The sequence below is a fragment of the Labrus bergylta genome, chromosome 9 (genome assembly GCF_963930695.1).
Source record: "Labrus bergylta chromosome 9, fLabBer1.1, whole genome shotgun sequence".
In the NCBI taxonomy this organism is placed as follows: domain Eukaryota; kingdom Metazoa; phylum Chordata; class Actinopteri; order Labriformes; family Labridae; genus Labrus; species Labrus bergylta.
Genome location: NC_089203.1, coordinates 9700277 through 9722768, shown reverse-complemented (window position 1 = coordinate 9722768; position 22492 = coordinate 9700277). Strand labels below are relative to the sequence as shown.

At 38.3% G+C, this 22492-nt stretch overlaps 2 protein-coding genes across 3 annotated transcripts in view; both read right to left on the bottom strand.

The window, feature by feature from the left end:
- Positions 1–3809, bottom strand: part of si:zfos-2326c3.2 (mitogen-activated protein kinase kinase kinase kinase 4) — a 55753-nt gene extending 51944 nt beyond the window's left edge. For both annotated transcript variants that reach the window (XM_020634378.3, XM_065958562.1), the window contains exons 1-2: positions 3655–3809; positions 2742–2807 (exon numbers count right to left, since the gene is read on the bottom strand). In XM_020634378.3, coding sequence (XP_020490034.1) covers positions 2742–2807; positions 3655–3711 — 123 coding nt within the window. In that variant the 5' untranslated portion in view covers positions 3712–3809. The remainder of the gene's footprint in view (positions 1–2741; positions 2808–3654) is intronic.
- Positions 3810–12266: 8457 nt separating this feature from the next.
- LOC109984309 (beta-1,3-galactosyltransferase 2-like) lies at positions 12267–20986 on the bottom strand. Its single transcript, XM_020634404.3, has 4 exons — positions 18705–20986; positions 16066–16249; positions 14901–15167; positions 12267–13945 (listed from the first exon to the last, which is right to left on the bottom strand). The coding sequence occupies exons 1-4, from the start codon at positions 18728–18730 to the stop codon at positions 13352–13354; spliced, it is 1071 nt and encodes a 356-aa protein (XP_020490060.1). The 5' UTR covers positions 18731–20986; the 3' UTR covers positions 12267–13351.
- Positions 20987–22492: the final 1506 nt, after the last annotated feature.

The following is a 22492-nucleotide window of genomic DNA, read 5'->3' as shown; positions in this document are numbered from 1 at the left end:
GTTGAAGAGATGCATGAACATGATGCCCTGCAGACTGTCTTGTAGATTAGTCATGGACAAATTGTGAACCTGGCAATGTTTTGTTTTTTTGCACCAATAAATAATAAAGCAACAGCATGAAGTGTTGACGTTTATTTGCCTTACTATCAAGTAGTCAAACGACATATCATGCAGCACAAGCCTAAGTCATGATTCTTTTTTAAATAGTTTAAATATATTTACTAAGCCACAATTGGACAACTCATTGGAAACACAGATGCACTGCAGGAGGACAGAACGTCTGAGAAGTAAACTAATGATAAACACTTGACTCTTCCAACTTGATAAGCAGCCAGCCACAGTCTGAATTCTTGCCTCATTGCCTAACTTCTCGGGGAATCCCTGTGCCGGGTGTCTTACCTCTTATTCACTACATAGCAGCCTGCATTCTGGTGTAATCCCATTCATAAAATGGATGTGTGTCTAGAACAGGATGATCCAGTCCTGTTGTGTTTTGAAATACTGACACATGAGATAGATTAGTGTATCGAGGTTCGAAAACCTAACCATTGGTCAAAATGATTAGAAAGAAGAAAAACATTTTTTTGACTACAGTTTATGAATAGGTCAAAAAACAAATACAAGAGTGTGTCTTATTAATCACTGTCAGAGTACGTGTGTTATACTTAACACAATGATCACTGTTTATTTCATCTCGGTGTCTCTGTTTATGTTAACTGGACTTTCCTAGACCACAGTTCCATCTTTTGACCATCTGAGACCATCCATCCATCCATTATCTATATCACTTTTTCCTGTCCGGGGTATTGGGGGACTGGAGCCAATCCCAGCTGTCAATGGGCGAGTGGCGGGTTACATCCTGGACTGTTCGCCAGTCGATCACAGGGCTGACAGACCACCAGCCACACTCACATTAACACCTACAGGCCATTTAGAGTCACCAATTAACCTAAAGAGCATGTCTTTGGACTGTGGGAGGAAGCCGGAGTACCCGGAGAGAACCCACACATGCACAGGGAGAACATGCAAACTCCACACAGAGAGGCTCCTGTCCGACGGGGATTCGAGTCAGAAACCTGCTTCCTGTGAGGCAACAGCACAAACCACTACACCACCATGCAGCCCTCTCTGGGGCCAATTAAAGTTAAAAAAAAAACCTTGCTGGTTTCTGTTGAAGCAACTCTGCTCAGTTCTATTCTCCAAAACACGAGTGTACTGCACATGATACACACGTTTGCATGGTCTTCATTAAGGTAACAAACTGAGAATACTCTCACAAAACATTGTAGTCTGTTTTCTGCCAATGCTGTTGGAGTGCGGTGCTTAATGAAGAGGACATACAGTCGAAGTTTCTCTGGTCGCGAAACTAAAAGTAACTTTGCCAGTTTTAAATATTGCAGCTGTTAATCATCTGAAAAGAGAGATCCAGAACATTGACTTTTCTTATAAATCCTTCATTTCAAAGTGCTTTTACACTGCAGGTCACATCTACACCTACACACCCATAAACACACTGATGGAAGAGGCTGCTATGTAAAGTGACCATTAGCAGTAACTTATCCCATCCATACACCGCCGACGAAGCAGCGGGAGCAACTTGGGGTGATGTGTCTTGACGCCCAAGGACACATCAGACATGTAGCTCTAGGAATCGAACCCCCAACTCTAACAACTGAGCCACAGCCGCCCCATATACCTGCTGATAACGAAAGGAGACACCGCTTACACATGGATAGGACAAAATCAGCAAAAGAGATGAGGTAAAGCTGAGAGGTCTCCAAAATGGACACAGACCAAAAGTCCCTCACAGGAAATATGCAACATGAAGAAATCTGCAAAACAGATAAAAGAATCTCGACGCAAAAATCCCATATTGCACTATTTGTCCAACTCAAATTTTCACATGAGAAATAAATGAAATGGACATCTCTAGTCACAGGGTGATGTTGGTAATTTTCTATTCCTGTTTATAAGCACCCCCTGTAAATACCAACACATGCCTTTCTGTCCTGTGCCCTGGTGCATCTCTTACAACATTTCCCCTTTCAGGAAGTCGAATGGCAATCAAGGCACACCCGTGCTCACACACACACACACGCACACACACACACGCACACACACACAAAGTGATTTTAAGATTTCTTTACAGTAATAGATATTCTTGATGTGAGCATAGTGCAGAACTGCTTTGAAAATAGAGCTGCTCCACATAGGTGGTGTAACCTTCAGTTTGTGTTTCTGCAGCATGATTTGCACCAAGGGCACAACCAGCTGCAACGGACCTAAATAAGACGAAACACCTCCCTAAACCACAAAGTCCTCATACACATGTACACAAACAGATACTGTGATAAGGAAGTGAGCCCCACCCAGGCCCTTTAAAAGACGCAGCAGAAACTGTAGATGAGTGTGTGTGTGTGTGTGTGCATATGCGTGGCTGCGTGCGCGTAAGCTGCGTGTGTGTTGTCTACAGGATATATCAGATGAAAGGTAATTTCATGTTGTTGTTTTTCAAACTAACTGGAAGTATCTTGAGTAAGTGTTACCAGAAGTGACGAGTGCAGATGCTGGCCCTGCATGTATGAAGGCTGCTAACCTCATGGTGTGCATCAAGTGAAATATATTTTTAACTATAGGTACCATGAGAATAATGTTGGAATAGGTATATAGGACGTACATGTGTTTGTTTGTATGAAAATGGAAACTCTAGAGGGACAGAAAAGCATCATGAGCGGACCCACCTTGTACACCTGACCGTAGGTTCCATTGCCAACCACCTCCACCAACTCAAAGATACCTGCAGGGTCCTGATAACAAACAAAAAAAAAAAACACAATGTTGTCAAACAAAAAGAAACAGTTCAGCAAATTATACTGCAACAAGTTCACATCAGGTAACAGTATGATAGTGTAAACACCATGTGAGCCACAGGGGATGAAAACACAGCTTGGAAACATTGAAAACGTTGCCAATGTGTCATGCATTCACTGAAGGTGTTTCCCTATTATCACTTAAAAAGACACTAGATATCAACAATCTGTTTTTTTTTTTTTTTTTTTTACTTATTTCTCAAAATTCAGACTTTCTTATATCTTTATTCTGAGTTAAAAGTCAGACGCCCAAACATTTTATTTTCAATGGCCCTTTATCCTCTTCCGTTCATTTCCTAAGATTTCAGAAGATCAACGAAGATCTAACAAAAAAATGTACATAAAGTTGGTCAGAAGTTGAATTTCTCGAACTGGGATTTAAAAAGTGCAACTCAGGAGAATACTTCACACAGCTGTCTCCTTAAATACACTTTTTTTTTTCTGTGTGTGTTTTTCACATGTTGCATGTTAACTTTAAGTCAGCAGCCAGAGGAGAAGTCCTGTGTGTAGCTTGAAACGGTAAACTAACACCAAACAGGAACAGACAGAAAGCCTACGTTTCAGCGTGCCAGGCTCAGTAAACATCATAAACAAACGTGAACACGTTTTCTCTAAACCTAAACACATAAAGCTCGTGTCGACCGTCGCTGAAAATAAAATAAATCTCGACTTGCTCTTGAAGTTATTGCTCGGAAATAACACTACAGCCCTCCAAGAAACACCCACCACATCTTCCCAGTGCAACATTTCTTTAAGAAAGCACAGAAACAAAAGTTATACTCACTCTTAAAGCAGAGAGGTCAATGCTGTCCAAACTCCGAGTGGTGTTTTCTCTCGACATTGCTGTCAATAACTTTGCTAGGTTGATAATAGTAGATGAGACATGGACTGTTACAATATCTTCACTGAAAAACTAACGGGATTTCCTCTTGTCTGCTCCATTCTGAAGTTTAGCTCACACAACGTCAAGCGCGTCAGCGTGAAAAGACACTAGGCTACATCCGGGTACTCCTTTAGAAATAAGAGCATTAAACAGAAAAGCTAAAAAAAAGAAATTACAGAGTTTTGTGGTTTATTTCTATTTTTTGAAGAGACTAGATAAAGGAAAATATATTCGGGGATGAAGAAATATTAGTAAAAACATTTTCTCAATGAGAGCAGTTGTTAATGACTTTATAATGTGTCTAAAAAAAATGTTTTCATCCACAACTCGGGTGTGAAAATGACTTCCTTTTCCTTCTACATTTTAAATAAGATTTTTTTTGTGTTTACTCATGTTTAGGCCCAAGTCCGAAACGGATATCGCCCTTTATTGTCAAACAGCCATCACCATGTTTTACTGCTACACCCCCGTGTTTCTCGTGTATATTTTCTTTACAACGATTCAGATAACTTGACAATTAGCAACAACTCCAAGCACACGACAAGGAAGACAATTTGCATCTTCTTTATCTGCGTCCATTATCAGTTCACTGAAAAAAGCTGACACAAATGCTGTAAAGCAACAGTCTCTCCATGTTTTGGTGAGCAACAGTGTGTTTTATGGAGAAGAGTTGAGTCTTCCTCCTTCCCCTCAGCCATTGTTATTAATCACATTACGTTTACAAATAAATAGAAAATAATGAAATAAAGTTAAAAGTTAAAGTGCATGATGTTACATTGATGAATTTGAAAGATAAAATAGAATAATGTTCTTTTGTAACCTGTCAAATATCCCTTCCCTGAAACTTTCTGAACATAAAGATTTAGGCTACCTAAAGATGCAACACTGAAACTGTAAAAAAAAATAAAAAAAACAGCCTACCTTTTCAAGAGTAAAGGTTTTGCATTGGACATTTGGCTACAACAGTAATTTGATGTAAAATGTTATCAATGACAGCTGTGTTATTCTGTTAAATCAAGATAACCACATCAACAATTTGAATTCCTACAAAGTTCCTGCAGTGTATCAAAAGGGCAATTTGTATTAAAAAAAAAAGTGATAAAATAAAAAATACAGCAAAGAATACAGCAATATTCACATGTAGGCTGGAGAGCACGGTGCATTTAACTATATATGGATATCCAATGAAAGCTACTGCAAGGCTTCATGCACATGGAAAAGGAGATCGCCATCAGGGCATGGAGAATTTGTTTCAAAACTGATGGTCACGATGCTCATCATCAGTGCATCAGCATGCATCATGACTAATGACCCTGCCATGCAAAAGCAAATGAAGCAAGAATTTAATCACCACAACCTGTTAGTTTTACACTGTTTTTATCCTAATTTAACAGCCACATTTTTATTTCATGGCAAATGTGTTCCCCACCCAGTGTATTTGTTCGCATCATCACAGGTGTAAAGCCTGTTAGATGTCCCCAACAATTAAAAGTTAAAAATTCATAGGTAGAGGGGAAATTGTGTCTCCTGAACAGATGAGAAATGGCATACATTCAAACAACAAATGAACAAAAGAAACTAGGTCTGCACTCACTGAACAGGCCTTAGCACCTCTGCACAGATCTGGGTGTGCCGCAGAGTTTGCTGCAGTCTTTATCAGACAAAGAACAATCAAAACTGAATAAGAGCATCTACCTATTTAAAAAAAAAAAGTTGTTTGCTTTTAAAATTTACTTAAGTGAAAACTAGATTCCAGTCTCCTGACTTCACCATTGACTCACTGTCAGAATGGTGAAGCAGTGTCATTATGCGGTGGGACGAAGTCAATTGGGTGTGTGTTTGAGTGTGCGTGTGTGTGTGTGTGTGTGTGTGTGTGTGTGCGTGCGCACCAGTGTGTAGAGGGGGTTTTGTTGGGGGGAAACAAGACTATGCCCGAGTTGTATGTCAGTGTGAGACCAGGAGAAGAAGAGAACGATGGCAAGGGAGTCTTTTGCACCCTCTGTATGTGTTTTTGTGTCTTTAAGTGAATGTTACAAATTAAGAGTGAGATTGGGGGGAGAGGATAGCTCTGTGTGTGTGTGTGTGTGTGTGTGTGTGTGTGTGTGTGTGTGTGTGTGTGTGTGTGTGTGTGTGTGTGTGTGTGTGTGTGTGAGAGAGGGTGAGTTCGTGTCGCAATGAAGAATGGTCTCTCTGTGGGTAAGACACAGTGGCCCTGTTCACATCAGGGTCAGCTGCTTGACACACACACACACACACACACACACACACACACACACACACACACACACACACACACACACACACTCATTTCTAGACTGAACAAGACTCATTTCTAGACTGAACAACCTAAACAAGACAACATTCAGAGAAACAATTGGATAAGAAAAATTCCAGACTGATAGAGGTTGTTTGTCTCTCTCTCTCTACACCTCATCATTTCTTTCTTCTCATGTGTGTTTCTGTGTATTTGCAAATACTCACTGTATTCTCTGAGAGGGGAAAAGTTGACTTTCCACTTTGTTATAGCATTTCTTGGGAGACACACACACACACACACACACACACACACACACACACACACACACACACACACACACACACACACACACACAACAAATGTGTAAGTCCATAGACCCTGTCTGTACGTGTGTGTATTCCAGGTGTATTTATAACCTGCCTTGTCTGATCAGATGACACTATCTGTGAGGTCATAAGCCGAGCAAAAAAAGTATTCTTATCTTAACAGTGACATCCTCACTGATATAAACACATAAGTGTGACACGTGGATTTTTTTTCTCTCTCACAAAGCGCTATTCTACATCCTGCCCCCTTGTGAAACGATGATTGGCTGGTACTTGTTGCCTTAAGAGTTTGTCTTCATGGCTTATCTTCTTGAAATCTCTATCACCACAGAGCCATATATTTGGCTCACCACGACTTTCTGCAGAGATTTTACTGGGTGAAAGGTGGGAAGAAGTTCAGAGAAACTTGGTAAGAAAATTGTGTCCATTTACATTATAGGACATGCAGCTTACCCAGAACATGTTAGAACATTTCTAGGAGTTTTGTGCATGTCTGAAAAGGCTATAGGGGTTTTTTATCCCCAGCTCCTGCAACAACATGTCCGCTGTGTCTTTGGGCAAGACACCTAACTTAAAACTTAAACTTATTCCCGCCTCAGCTCCAGCTCTCAGTCTGTCGTTGACTGAATGTTAGGCTGTTTTAGCATTTCCAGCATCGATGGGACTCCAGAGCCCCCTGCCGTCACAGATGGGTGACGTCACTCTGTCTATTAATACTTACAGTCTATGATTTGAACTAAACTCGCGCTGATATTAACAAAACAAGTTGCTTGGGTCAGGCCACTAAACAAGACTCCAAGTAGCATTTGTCTCTGCCTTTTAGGAGTCTTATCATCACGCAGATCCACACGGCTTAAGAGATGTAATGACATGCTCGTGTTTATTTCAGTGATTGTGGGCTTTGTATTAGCTCACTGAACAGGAGTCTGTCCGTACACTGGTCAGTGATGGGCAGAACTTTTTTAACATTATAACTTACCCCAAGATCAGTGTAAGGGATACTGTGTCAAAACAGTAACATTTATTGAATTGCAGTTACATCAAAGTTCTGCAACATTATTGTTTTTTTTTTGTGTCATTGGAAGGCCATCTTGTGATCAAGTTTGGAGGTTACAAGTCAGACCTTTTTTTTTGTCCAAGAAGCTAAATGTAGGCGGAGGATGAGGGAAAGGGGAAGAGGCTTATTTTAGCATCTTGTCACATTTGAATTTTTCTTCAGATTACAGATATTGACATTTAGTTTAACAATCTTGAGGATGGATTGGTTTTGGAATTGTTTTAACACAGGTTATCAAGGTTTGTTTGGATGACAACAGGAGTTGAATTAAGGTCTGATTTCAGGAACAAAACGTATTAAGACCATAGACTGTAAATATTAATGGACAACTCACATGTCACCCATGTGTTACTGCAGGGGGCACCAGGGTCCTCCCCTGAAAGCATCAACTCAAAGTCTGCTGTGCTTCTATCTTAATAAATGCTATTTGTTTTCAAGTGATTAAAAATCAAATTATAACAGCAACCTTTATTAAACTTCTATTTTTTTTAACATGTCCACATAATCTCCTCCTTTGTCACTCTCTCCTATTTTACTTTAATTCTTAGCTGCCTTCTTACCACAAGAGAGCGCTGTTGTTCATGTCCGCAACAACAGTATTCAACTTCAAGGGAAAAAAAGGTTCTCCGCTCAGTTCTCCATGAAATGAAATTGCTTTTACAAAAGTGTTCGTCAGGGTGATTCGTTTTTTTAATAAACATTTTTTTTTTCATAAACTTCAAAGGATGTCTAAGCTTACAAAAAAATAATGAATTATCAAAAAAATAATCGATGTAAAAGTTTCAGGTTAATAAATTATGAATTACTGTTGGAGGAAACAGACTGAGACAAAAAAAAGTGAAAAAAAAAAAAGATTTCAGGAAATAATTTTATGCTGTGTCCCATTGCAAATTGATAAACAATATAGTTTATAACAATATAATTTTGGTATGTTTTAAACTGTTATCATTTCATGTAGGTAATAAAATGAATGAAAGGGACAATTTGAAAATGATCATAATAACTTAAAATGTAGTATGCTTCATGATTTCCCATATGCAATATTTATGTTATTCAAGTAATAGTTAACATTTTCACTTATCAAATCATATTTAAATTGTCCTTCACATGCCAGATATGGGAGGCTGCACGTTGCTGCAGTGTTTAGCGCTCATGGCACTGAGATTTCTGGTTCGAATCCCCTTCGGACAAGTCCTTTGCATGCATGTGTGAGTTCTCTCTACTCCCGCTTCCTTCCACAGTCCAAAAACAGGCTACATGCTAACATATAAATTGCCTGTAGGTGTGGATGTGAGTGTGGCTGGTTGTCTATGTCAGTCCATGATGTACCCCACCTCTCGCCCAATGACAGCTGGGATCGGCTCCAGCCCCCCAACATCTAAAGGGCAAAAGCGGTATAGATAATGGATGGATACCAGAGGTGTAACAAATTAAATTTACTCGCGTTACTGTAATTGAGTAGTTTTTTGCTGTACTTACTATTTTTTCAGTTGTTTTTAAAATCTGTACTTTTACTTTTACTTAAGTAGGTTTCCTGTTAAGTATTGTATTTAGCTACATTTTAAATCACATCCGTTACTGAGTAAAAAAATAGGCCTGCTATGAATGATTTTCCCTCATCGCACCGGAGTGACGAGAGACAGAGAGAGAGAGAGAGAGAGAGAGACAGAGAGAGAGAGAGAGAGAGAGAGACAGAGAGAGAGAGAGAGAGAGAGAGAGAGAGAGAGAGAGACAGAGAGAGAGCGAGAGAGAGAGAGAGAGAGAGAGAGAAGAGAGAGAGAGCGAGAGAAAGAGAGACAGAGAGAGAGAGAGAGACAGAGAGACAGAGAGAGATAGAGAGAGACCCTTTTCTTGGCTCGGTGCCACTTCAGCTAGTGCAGCACGGATAAGCACCTCCACTAGAGCGGGTCTACCTGCCGAAGGTGTTTATAAACTGATGTCTCATTGTCTTAAAGAGCTCATATTATTCCCTATTAGGGGTTTGTATATTTAATCTATGTACCTACTTTTGTACGTTCACAATAGATAAAGTTTGAAAAAAGTGTCTGTTTTCTCCTCCTTGCTTCCTCTACGCTCTGAGTCCGTCAGTTGCACTCTGTTGAGCCCACACTGTTAGACCCCACGTGGGCCAAGTCTGCTCTGATTGGTCTGCCGAGCCGCTCTGTCGTTATTGGTCAGTTGCTCAGCACGCGTTTCGGAAATTACAACATGAGCTGCTGGGCTTGCCACAACAAGCCAATGGGCTTAGATCAGTGATCTCACACTGACAATGACGCTGCACTGACAAATGTTTATCGAGGGGGGCTAGAACCGAGCGTTACATGCAGCTAATGCTACGTTTCCGCGGATTTTTGCACATAGATGTGCCTAAACATACACAGGACACTTGGAAAACACACTAAAGGGCATATAAAACCAGAAAAAGCATAATATGGGACCTTTAAGTCCAAGATGATTAAAATAAGTTAGCAGTGGTTCTGACTCTTGGGCAAAGAAGTGGCTGAGAATGCTTTTTCTCAATGCAGCGTTCGCGACTACAATCCGAGTGATAAACACATTAGGTTCCGGAAAGTTTTTTCACAGTAAAAGTCCCTAATTGGCATATCGGTGATGTGATTTTATTTTGAAGCAGATGTAACAGAGTTAATGATTCCACTTGCCATCACTTGGCATAGAATGTCTTTATTTGACTATTCCTATTTCTATTGTTTAAATACTGTTTATAATTAATTCTAATGAGTATCCACTGGGACTCTGGTTAACATGAGCGCCCTCTGCTGGTACCCCTGCAGATTTAAGCGGTGCAGCCTGTGTATCTTCGCCAGTCTGCACTATGCTGTCCCCGTGGTAAGTTTATGTGTAAATGAGTTCCGCTAAAATACTATAAAATATGTTCGTTTACATTTTTCCATTTCACATGTTTGAGAGAATCTCCGAAATTATTGTAAAACTTTTCTGTGATCATATTACTATGTTTTTGAGTCATTTAGGCTCATCACGTTGTGTGTTTTGCTCGCTAAAATGTAACTTCTGATCTCCGTGGTGTGGCTTGCTTAACAGGTTGCTCAATTATTTGTTAATGTTTTAGCAATGTTGGAGCTTATTACTAGAAGAGTGGCTGTGAGAGACCGTATGTGCTTCTGTTGTTATCAGATTAAACGGCGTGCTGGTGCCAAAAGTCAAAGTGTTTGCCTGATTCATCAAACAACGCAAGGGGGAGTAAACAACCGCTACACAGACGTATGAGGAAGTTGGGTGTTATAAGCTGTTGCAACTTAACACATTTCAGATGTGTGAAAATAAATACTTCAAACCAAAGAGATTCAGTTAGAAGCTTCAGTAGCTAATAGGTAATCAAACAATGACTAAAACATCTAATATTTACGGCTCATTTTAAAACAACACATGGATTATCTTTCATCTCAGGTTTAGTTGCAGCTAAGTCAGCCTTTGAGGCTGTCTTTGAGACTAACCAGCCTCAGAATAATAAAACTAAAAACACTAAAATACTCTTTACACTGTTTATGATTGAGACAAAGATCCTTTTAGTATTTTCTTAAATAGTTTAAAGGCTAAATATGCGATTTTTCGCACTTAAATTGAAATCAAATATATCCTCTGAAAATAACTCTGTGAGTAATGACTGTCTACAATGGGTGTAACACCCGAGTCCCACTGTCTGTGATGTTTTCAGAGTCCTATCTTCAGTTTGTTTATATCTCCAGGACGGCCGGCTGACTCCTCCTCTCACGTATAAAAGTTGTTTAATTGAGGGACTAGAGAAAAGAAAAATAACATACTGTACTCACTGCTTAACTAGATCATGGTCATTTCGGGTAAATTTACATGCAGTGTTAAGATACGAGCATAGTAAAGATCGCTAGCATTAGCATGCTAACACAACAATGCAGTGCAAGTTGTTTTGGTTTCATGCTGGTGCTCAAGGGCGACATCTACTGAAAATCGCATATAAAGCCTTTAAACATTTCCCTTCATAAAACAGCTGATTACTTGAACATATAATCCTTGATTATTTATTCATCATTATGTATATTTTGTTTTGGTCAATGGGGTAGAAAAGAAAATGTTTATCTGAAAAGATAAATCTTTGCATTGTTAAAAAATTAACTAAGTAACTTTTACTTAAAGTACATTTTAAACAAGTTACTTTTTTACTTTTACTTGAGTACATTTTTAAACTCTTACTTTTACTTGTACTTAATAAAAATGTTATCAAAGTAACAGTACTTTTACTTGAGTAGAATATATTAGTACTCTTCACACCTCTGATGGATACCATATGGGTGGGGGCTACAGCTCAGAGGTTGCTTAGAGTTATAGAGAGCATGTAAATATGTTTACATATGTGCCTGTTACTCACCTATGAGGCAGGAGAGATGAAACCCATAGATAAGTAGTCAGAATAATTACCCAACATGGTTCCCCACACATACAGTAAAGACTGATGATGTTCACATTTTACAGGTCAAAGTTCTCTAAGCTGCACACTTTGTCTCTGCCTACTAAGTAACCGAGAATGCCCTTTAACCAGATATGTGAGACATCTGACGACCATGCAACATATGGATGACACAGAAGAAGAGTTAGAGAAAAATCAATATGAATCAGCAACCGATTTGAACTTAAGTGCATAGAAGACAAAACAGCTTTATTTACTAAATATATTTCATCCCCTAACTAACTGTCACAGTGACACACCTGGGCATGTGATAGGCGCTTCAAATAATAATAGGGGCCAACCGATATGGAATTTTTTGGGGCTTTTTTGGAAAAAAAACGACACCAAAATATCAGCCGATATCTTTCTTTGACCCTGACCCTAACCCTACCCTACCCTATCTTCAATCTCTGGATATAGATAGATATATACACCTACATTTACTGCGTTGATCCCTCAAATGCTGTTACCAAACACTTGTGAAAAAGATTTCTAATTAAGAAAATGCTAATTTTTTACAGTTGAACTAAAGCCTTTATTTGCCAGAATAACAACAGTGCACTGAAAACATTTTTTAACCTTAGAAATTAACATTTATAAACAAAATGTTGTAAAAATGAATAATAAACTTGAATTGAATAAACCGAGTTATATCGGCACATATCGGAGATAAAATTAGCCGATAAGGATAGTCCTGTGATATGCTATTATTGTCCAACATTATCGGCCAGCTGATAAATCAGTCGGACTCTTAAGTAATACACAAAATGTTTGCGTTAAATGTTTGTTTGTACAGTAGGCCTATTCTCTCGTGTCTTGGAAAAGTAATAAACACAAGGACATGTTTTTTTTTTAAATGAAACACAAATGAAACCACAAATTACTTTTGATCAGTCATCAATTGGTGTCAGATGGATCGCATCGTACTAAATTAAATCGTCCAATGCATCAGATCGTAGCCCTATAGCTGAATGAATTGAATCAAATTGTCTCGTAGAGGAGAGATGCACACCCCTACTGTATATTCATCACGTCAAACTCAAACACTTTTTTGGCATAACATTTTCATGTGCAGTTTTTGCTTTCATATAGCCACTTTGAAGCTCCCTTTGTATTGCAAGTGACATTTCTGTATGTACAATTCTCAACATAACCCTGAGTAGAAGTTACAATTTTCATCTGGATAAAATTAAGGTAATGCCCTACATGTACGGGGGCTTGAAGTGCAGACGACTTAACTGTAATTGTTGACACTGATGTGTGCAATCTTTGGAAAGACCAAACACTGTGACCACAATCTGCTCAGCTTTCATATAAATATTGAATATATATATATATATATATACTGTATATTTCAAATCCAACGCTTCAGTATCAAAAGTCTGAACCAGGCCTTGTAAATAAAAATAGTCATAATGTAAACTGTGTATCGCTGTAAATACTGTGCTGTTAAATAAGGCCGTTACAGCGTCTGTCTCTGTATTACAAAAAAAAAGTGACTAACAGCCACTTTTGATTTGAGTCTGATATGTCTCCCACACATGTAAAAGCTGTCTATAGTTCTGTAGTATTGTTGTAATGACAGACGTCCAACAACAGTTGCTCTGAGGAATTGACACCATGAACAAACCACTGTGAGGAGGATCAGTTAGTGAGATTCCCAAATGTCTCAGACAAAGTCCCACATATGCATCCTCAATGTAAATAGCTTTAACGTGTGCAGACGCCTCCAGTATCCTCTTTGGTAAATCCAGCGAGAACACATAGCCCAGTCCCATTGCATAGGTTGGGTATGTAGATTCAGGGAAGGCTGAAACTGGCAAATACCACTTTGAGTTCTGGTCTCTTAAAACAGTAGCATTCCTTGCAATCAGTCCTGTCATATAGAGATGTCGGGGGGCTTTCAAAAGCATGTCTACAAGGTTGTGGACATTAAGGAATATGTCTGAGTCGACCTTCATGGCATAGGAACTGTTGGGGCAATGGGAAATGACCCATTCAAACATGATCATGGTTTTAATGGTGAGGTTATTGTATGTGTCCAAGAAGTTGCTCTGGAGAATATCATGATGTCTTTGGCTTTCCAGTAAAATCTATAAAAAAAAGAAGATCACAAGAAAGTGTTCAAAGCCGTAGTAAACAGATATTTTGGAAACTTAGAGGCAAATGAAACCAACATGTAAATTTGCCCATTTGCACAATTATGAAGCAACATTAGTTGTGTGGCTACCTGGTGAAAGTTATAAAGTTGATGAAATAAAAAATTAGTCAATGTCTATAGCCACATACCAATCCAAAATGTGAATAGGACTTTTAAAAATGAATGTTTAAAGTAGCTCTGAAACCTTGTGTTTAAAATTGGTACTGCAGTCCAAATTCAAAACATTGGAGAGAGCATGTTGACATGCAAATGAATACTGATAGCTTGTTGACCGTCAACTAGGGATGTAAAGATTAATTGTAAAAAAAAATCGATTCAAAGGTGTCAAGGTTCACATCGGTACTCTGAAAAATGAATCGCAATAATATTGTGAGCGTCAGCAGCTGTAGAGCAGAGGGCGGTTGGCAGCTGCAGAGCAAGATTTTGAAATTGAGGATTGCACCACCGTCTTTTAGATTGGAGGTGAGGAAGCATTTTGGCTTCCCCAAGACAGAAAATGAAAGAGGCGAGAAGATAACAGACAAGACAAAAACTGTGTGCAAATGTTACCAGAAGAAGGGGAACTACACAAATAGCACAACCAACATGATGCAGCATTTAATCGCCCCTTGTTGTGAGGAAAAAAGGACAAACCACACTGACAAGTGGGTTTGAAGCCCCTAAAGGAATCTTTTTCAGTCTTAATTTATCTACATTCTCATTTTGCAAAAATAAATCGTGAGAAAATCGTATCGTGAACCCAGTATTGTGGATTGTATCGTGAGTTGAGTGTATCGTTACATCCCTACTGTCAACAGATGGACTATCAAATTAAAGTATTACCAAAAACGCAAGAATATGCAGAGGGATAAAAGACAATTTAGTTTTGCAAAACTGAGTCAACTCACTTGCTTCTTAATGGGCCCTGTCCCATCTTCCAGTGCAGATACTCCCAGCAGGAAGAAAAGGCTGACCCTTTGACCCAACACTGTGGTTTCTTTCCCCCATGTGTTGCGGATAACGTCACGGGTCTTTGTGTTGTGGGGTGCTACTGGGGTCAAAAGGATCAAGAATGGGCTTTCCTGCTGACATCTATCTGGTTCATCCACTATGAAAAGGTACTTTCCAGGATATGCTACAAAGTACTCTGATGCTGGAGGGTCATCTGGAGAGATCTGTGCAAGTGCAGAGGTATTAGAGTATTGCATCTCAGTTGAAAAAGGGTATATCATTGCTGTTTCCTTGTTTACTTTACTATTCACAAATATTAGCTTCAAATAAAAGGACATGCTATGGATCATTGCAGATGTGTACAGACCAAATAGAAAGGGAATACCATTTTAGATTCAGTGAATGCACCACAGATAATAATCCTTTTTATGGATTTTGTGTTGGGTATGGATGCAGCCTGGAGACCTCTCATCTCACGCCCTGGCTCTAGCTCAGGTATTTACAATGGTACGTACACAGGGTCAAAACTACGAAATCGCTGGGGCACTGGAAGCCTAACGGTTAGTGTGTGAACCCCAATGTACAGAGGATTCAAGGAGAAGGTGGCCGGGATTAATATTCAATCTCTGGCTCCTTTTCTGCTGCCATTCCCCACTCTCTTTCTCCAGTGTCTGACTGTATCCACTGTCCTAACTCTGAAATAAAGGGTTAAAAAGCCCCAAAATAAATCTTCCAAAAAAAAAAGAAACACAAAATCGCGAATTATTTTCAAAATGGTTGGTGAGTATGTTTGTTTGAATTTGTTAAGCCATCTATGTAGTTTATGGTAAGAATATGATTTCTCAGTAAATCGCAATTTTCAAGAAACTAGCAATTTTCAGTTCCAGATTATGTTGGTGATCTTTTCCGTGTATAATTTACAAATGTTATTTCTTATAATAATTTTTTAATACATTTAAGTGCTGTTAACCTAATTATTGAATGTGATTCCATCCAAATGACTTATTATCAGATAAAGAGGAAAAGCAAACCACATCAATGGATCTTCTTGGCCTTGGTCATTTTAGTAAGTGCCTTGTTGTTGTTTTTTTAAATGAAACAAAGACTAGTAAACATACTTACACTTCCAACATTATTGGACACATTGAGGGTAGATTGGCTTGATCCTGAGCTTGTTGTCAAAAAGTTCAATGGCCATGATACTTGAGGGCTTGAACTGTAGAAAATGAACATTGAAGTTCCTATGATGACGAACAGCATCACAAAACAAAACCATCGTGTAGCCTTTGTCCTTGAGGTCTTTTCACTGCAAAGACAAAAGTGAAAGTGGACACCTTTAATGCTCCTTAACAGCAAGACAAAAGCACTTTACAATCCATTACTGGATTAAAATCAGGAAGCAGTTAATTTAAATGGTCTCTTCCTTGCCCGTTGATGTAGACCTGTAAGTGTCACTTACAGGCTGCGATTTAAGAGATACTGTTTAGAGGAAAGGAAGGAGCCTCTATAAAAGTCTGCCTTCATAAAAAACAACAAGAAGCTGTGCTATACTTTCTGCAAGCACTGAAGCATTTGTTGAGAGTTAACACGCTGCACTTATTAAGGTGCTTATTATACTGACTATTTTTTAGAAACTTCTCTGCAGAGTGTGGACAATTTTGTCCCTCAGGATGTTTGAAGATCAGAAATCTCAAAACACTTCACATGGAATAATTCAAACCCTACCAAAACCCATATGTGAGCATGATGAGCAGTAACTTGTGAAAAAAAAGGCATCACCAGTTGACAGTGAAAATGCGTGAAAGCATTTAAGACTTGGATGTGGTGTTGTAAAGGGAAAATATATATTTTGTTTATGTGTTAAAATAATTCTGTTGTGATCTGACTGACGTTTCAAGAAATGCTGTTTTAGGTTAAACTGGCCGATACAAATCCTGTTATGCGAGACCTTTGATCTCTACAAGGATGACTCTGCATGGACATTTGCTCTTCGATAGGTTTAGGTCGTTTGTGTTAAACTGCTTATCTCCTACAACAGAGCTTGTCAATATTGTTTCTTCCTCCTTGACATGTATAAAAGGAGTCTTCAGTCTCTCTGTCATTTGAGCTACAGACTGATCACCATGATACACTCTGTACAGTCACTCCTTCCTGCAACTTCTTGCCAGAATAAAACCTCACAAAGATGATTGGGTCTTGGTCTTTGTTCATATTCTCATTGAAATATTTCTATAACAGTGTCCAAAACATATTTTCTCTTTAAATACTCCTGACACAACTCTTGTTTGCATGTCCATAAAGGTCTCCTTAGTGTGTAGTGAGTCTTTCAAGAACAATCTGTAATCTGCACTTTAGTGTCTAATTTGTTTTTATCGGCATCTAATGAAGTGATGAAAACCTTGCTGACTATTTAGTTTCCTTTTACAAGGCAGTCAGTCCTAATGTGACGTCTGATAAATGACTATTATGAGCACTGTAAATCTGCTCTCTTATTAGGCAAATAGCCAATTATAAATTTGTTTTTTGAGGTGGCACCTGGGATGGCCAATCAGATTTCAAGGAGGGCCCATGCCACCCCTCTGGACACACCCCTGCTCTTAGGGATCTGCTTTCACTCGCCCAAAGGACTCGTGTTTCACCCTTTTCAAATGACCAGCCTCTTAGCAATGGACCTGCTATATGGTTGTGCAGACCCTTAAAAAGGGACATGCTTTGTTAACAATAGTCTTTTTTTAATAACGGCTATATACATATATGTATAACTTTAAAAAGGTCAAGGTAAATATTATGTAGCTATTGAGTAAAATTGATAATCTTCTATAAAAAATATAGATATTAAATGTTCTACATGTCTTAAGTTACTGAATGGTGACATGTTTCCAGTCTTGGGTGCTAGACTCCACCACTCCTGGCCTCCATTGTCACCTCCCCCAAGAGGTGGGCGCATTGATGGGCACAGACTGCCACCCAAATTTGGGCAGCAGAGGGATATGTTCCATGAACTGAGACACAAAGAGCGAGTGATGCATCACAGCAGACTAGACCGGAATAGCATGAGTCAGCAGTTTTTAAAGTTTGTCTCCACAGAGTTTAAGAAACATTTGTCTGTAGGCACAAGTGAATTTAATGTTGTTTTTTAAGGCATGTTAAGTAAAAAAAAAAAAGATTATTTCCTAAATTAACAATCCTGTAATGCGTTGCTAAATCTGTTAGCCAGTGTCCATATCGTGTTAGCATCAAGCTATCATCTGCAGTGTTCGGTGTAATGTATGACATAGTAACGCAACACTGTAACACCACTCCTATTTGTGGTAACTAATAGTGTATCTAGTGAGACTTATTCTAACTGGTTGAAAAGGTGGCGAATATATGACCTTTGAAAGTAACTTATTAAGTACTAGTAAGTTATTATTTTCAGTAACTTGCCACACAATGCTCATTGGTACTTCATAAGGTACACAAAGTCTGGATGGATTTTTAAGCTATCAGTCTATCGAAGTCAGTGATGTTTGCAAAGCACATCATATGTTTACAGAATGGAGAAAGGAAGACATGATTTATTTGCTTTTTGAGTTCAATATTATAATGAAATCTTACAGCGACACAATCACGAGACATTAGCAGACTGTTCATTAGAGCATTACCCCGATCAATTTTAATAATTGCAAGATATGTTTGCATAAAAGCTTTTCTACTTGTACGAACGACCCTGCACCTTTTTTAGTCAACATGTTAAACGACTGGAATGAAAATCTACTCACCATTTAAAAACAGACGTCTCCAGCATTGTCAAGAGGCAGAGAGCCGACAAGAGAGAGTGATGGCTACAGAAAGCTAACAGACAGGTGGACAGACAGCAGGCTGAAATGAGGACGTTGCTGTAGATCTCTTACTGTGGTTTGTGGTGGACTATGCCAGACAAACACATCAGGGCTTTTCCAGGCAGACAGCACACTGCTTAAAATAAAGTGAATCATGGTGAGATGTATAGTATCTATAACAACTAAATAACAACATATCTGACTTGTCTTACTGAGGATATATTTTCCAGCTAACCAAGACAGGATTCCTCTACATAATTTTTATGTTTTCTTGGTGGTAGGTCCTTGAATAAAAACAATTGTTAAGCACACAGCAGGTTAGCTTTGTAACCTTGTAACAGTTAGACAGTTCCTTTTCACTGTACTTCATATCTTATCACTTAAAGGAGCGAAAATAGAACATTTCCCTATTGTGCCATTTTAACCTATGTAACATTATGTAGAAAGTCTGAGAAGTATTACAGCCAGACGGTTAAGACAAATGTGGTCTGTCACACTTTCTGTGAAAAGCACATAATAAATATAATGGTTATTTAGTGAAAAAAGTGAAAATCCCTATCAAATTCCACTAGCTGCAGATCATGAGGTTTGTACTCGTGACTGATTGCATAGTTTCTGGTGAAGAAACTTATAGTAACAGTTGTACAATCTCTGGTGTTCAGGAAGCTTGTACGTGACTATGTGGCTATTTTTTTCTTCACAATTCTGCCCTACAAAGCGAAAGTGAGAAAAACAGCTTTTTTTGTTTTTTGTTTGCCAAGCACAAGTATAAAATTATATTTAAAAACCAATTGTATGATTGATTAGATGAAAGTGAAGTGAATTTGAAACATATTGTAATTTGAAATTCAGGTTAACCATTTCAGTTTTACGGCTAAAACTGCACTTTGCCTTTGTTTTACTGCTGAATAATTCTATGGCCAAACACTGATGGACTGCAGTAGCTAACAATTGTTAATGGGTTTTAATGTAATTGAGTAGACAAATGAGATGTATATTCTTTTCCACTCATTTGTTTTGTTTCCTATTTTATTTTATTATTTTATAGATCAGATTAAAATATATTTATATGTTACAAACAAAATCTTACAGTTACAGGCCTGTATGTTTGTGTATGTGAACAACAATTCATATGAACACATGTGACACACATGTAATTTTAACAGTGTTATCAGCCTAGGCATCAATTACCAAAATCTACTCCTGGTTGTGAGAGATATAAACATAACATTTGCATCTTTTTGAGACTTCAAAAGTACTCTTTAAATGGAAACGACCGCTGTTCTCTCTCTTTCACTTGCAGCAGTCGTTGGATACCAATATTACTTTAAGATCTGTAGATTTTATTTTTACTTCAGGTAGGCTACTTTTGGCTAGTAACACAACAGTGATTGAATCGTTTTAAAACATGTGGTATTAAAAATAACTGAAACATTTTCACAACTTTGCTTCACATATCTCCTTTCTGCATATTTTTACCCATTAGCCTACATGAGTGCTGTAAATAACCTCCCCAGTTCCGATAAAATTGAGTGCGTTTACACTGAGTATCCTGGTCATGAGTATTATCCTGGTTGGTCCTAAAACAAACTGCAGTATCACCTTCTTCATGGTGAAACCAGGGCAAACTTAAGTAGAAGGGAAACTGATTGACCACGACCTACATGTTGTCTCTGCAAATCTGCGAGACCTGCTGTCATAAACTTTTGAACTCTAGTAGCTACTTCCTGAAAGGCTATTGTATGAGTATGAACCATAGACTGTATTATGAACACATCCCTCTAGTGGATAACAGGGTGAATGTATCCTCACCATGAACACTCTGAAACAAGAGCTCAGTTTGTAGCTATTTTTAGCCCGCCTCTTGTTATTGACCAGTTATTACTCATTAAGAGGGTTTCATAAAGACTAGCAAATAGAATTAAAGAGTATTTGGGTGTGATTTACTACAACTGAAGTCTGTCTGGATCTGTTTAGACACAAGGCATGTAAAAGGCTACACTGGATGGAAAAAATACAGCAATTTTCAAAAGGCTGTTCTTACTGTTTGGCAACGGATCAGGCTTCAAGTTGCCTTTATTCGTCTACAGTTATGTCTAAGTAACACATTCTATCTACACAAAAATGTTAAGGTCATCTTGTTAAAATCCACAAATTTTATCTGGGCATGTTGACGCATTTAAACCAAACCCAAGCCATAGACAAATATCAGATGTAAAATCCTTTTATTTCTGACTCTTCATATTTTCTGAGGCTATTAATCTGACGTGCTATTTTTTTGCAAGGTTTTTGCAGTTTTGGGATAGACCTTAAAAAATGACCTTTTTACTGAAAATCAATCAAAATAAATAATAAATAAGTCTCAGAGCTCCCAATATGTCTTAGAAGTTTATTGTTATGAATCCACTCTGATCCTGTATTTGACCATGCCTATAAACCCCTCTATTTCAGCCCTGCTCAGAACAGGCTGTTTCTGTGCCTGTAGCTTTAAATGTAAAGCTGTGTCTGAACACGCCCCTCTTTGGAAGGGCTTGATTAGTATGTGTTTTGCAGAGGCAGATCATATGGGTTTGATAATTATTAAAGAAAGAAAAGGAACACCTGTGGAGAGTTTGGTTAAGCATGTAACAGAGAATTAAAACAAACAAGGGGAGAGTAAGCATATGAAGGAGGAAGAAAAAACAGTTGTATGTACGACAGACCCCACATTGTACAAAAAACTCATAACTTTTATTTGCTCTTAGTTAAATTATTCAACCAATATATCCAAAGAAAAGTCAAAGAAATGAGCAAAAACCCAAAGACAACCACTATACTGTATATTGCCATCGAATATAACAACTCAGATAATTAATTATTGTATCAAACAATCTGCAGTACCCAGGATTCATTGGTTCTTATAAAACAATGACAGTTTTTAGTGTAAATTAAAAACATTATAGGTTTTCTTAAATAGTATTGTAATTGACTTGGTATCTTAAAGCTCAAAAATAAGAATGGTCTGGTTCAGCTTGGAGTCCAACAATGTTAGTAGTGAAGCCCCCTTTTGGTGACTAATAGTGGTTTTGAATCCAGAGTGACTTGTTCAAAACATTAGCCACTTGCAGGGGTCTACTGCCATGACCATCCATCCATCCATCCATCCACTCATCAATCCATCCATCCCTCCATCCATCTCACCACCCACTCATAAAAGAGGAACTAAATAAAGCAATAGTGGCTCTGGGTCCCACACACATAATAATGGTGTTAACAAAAACCGTAGGTAACAAATCACTGTTATGTATAGGTCTATGCAGAATTTATGGAAGCTGTACAGAGATTATTGTAACAAACAAACATTGAAAACAAAGCCTGGCAAAATGCTCACCAACCATCAGAAAGGCTGAAACAAATATAATAAATATTTTCAAAGTATTTTGGAGGGTCACCCCCTTTTCACCTTTTCAGCTTTATTCATTACTTTATGGCCGGACAGAAGAAAAGAAATACTGTATCAACATAAGACATTTATTCTCCTCCATACTAAAAGAGGTTGCGAGAAATGTTGTGTCATTAACTCTTTTATCTATATTTATTTAATACTCTTTTTAATCTAAATGGGTGGTCATGCAAATAGAAAAAGTCAAGTCCTTTATGCTTTTAGCTCGATGGTAAAAATTGGCAGATCACCTCTTGGCCAGTTGACCCAATGATGAATTAACTAATCACTAGATTTCAAAGTCTGA

Bases quoted from the DNA above. Each gene is read 5' to 3' on its own strand.
- LOC109984309 (XM_020634404.3), bottom strand. From the start codon at position 18,730: ATGCTGGAGACGTCTGTTTTTAAATG. The intron at 16,250-18,704 runs GTGAGTAGATTT...TTGTCTTTGCAG, and splicing joins GAGACGTCTGTTTTTAAATG to TGAAAAGACCTCAAGGACAA. The intron at 13,946-14,900 runs GTGAGTTGACTC...TTTTTTTTATAG, and splicing joins CAGGGCCCATTAAGAAGCAA to ATTTTACTGGAAAGCCAAAG.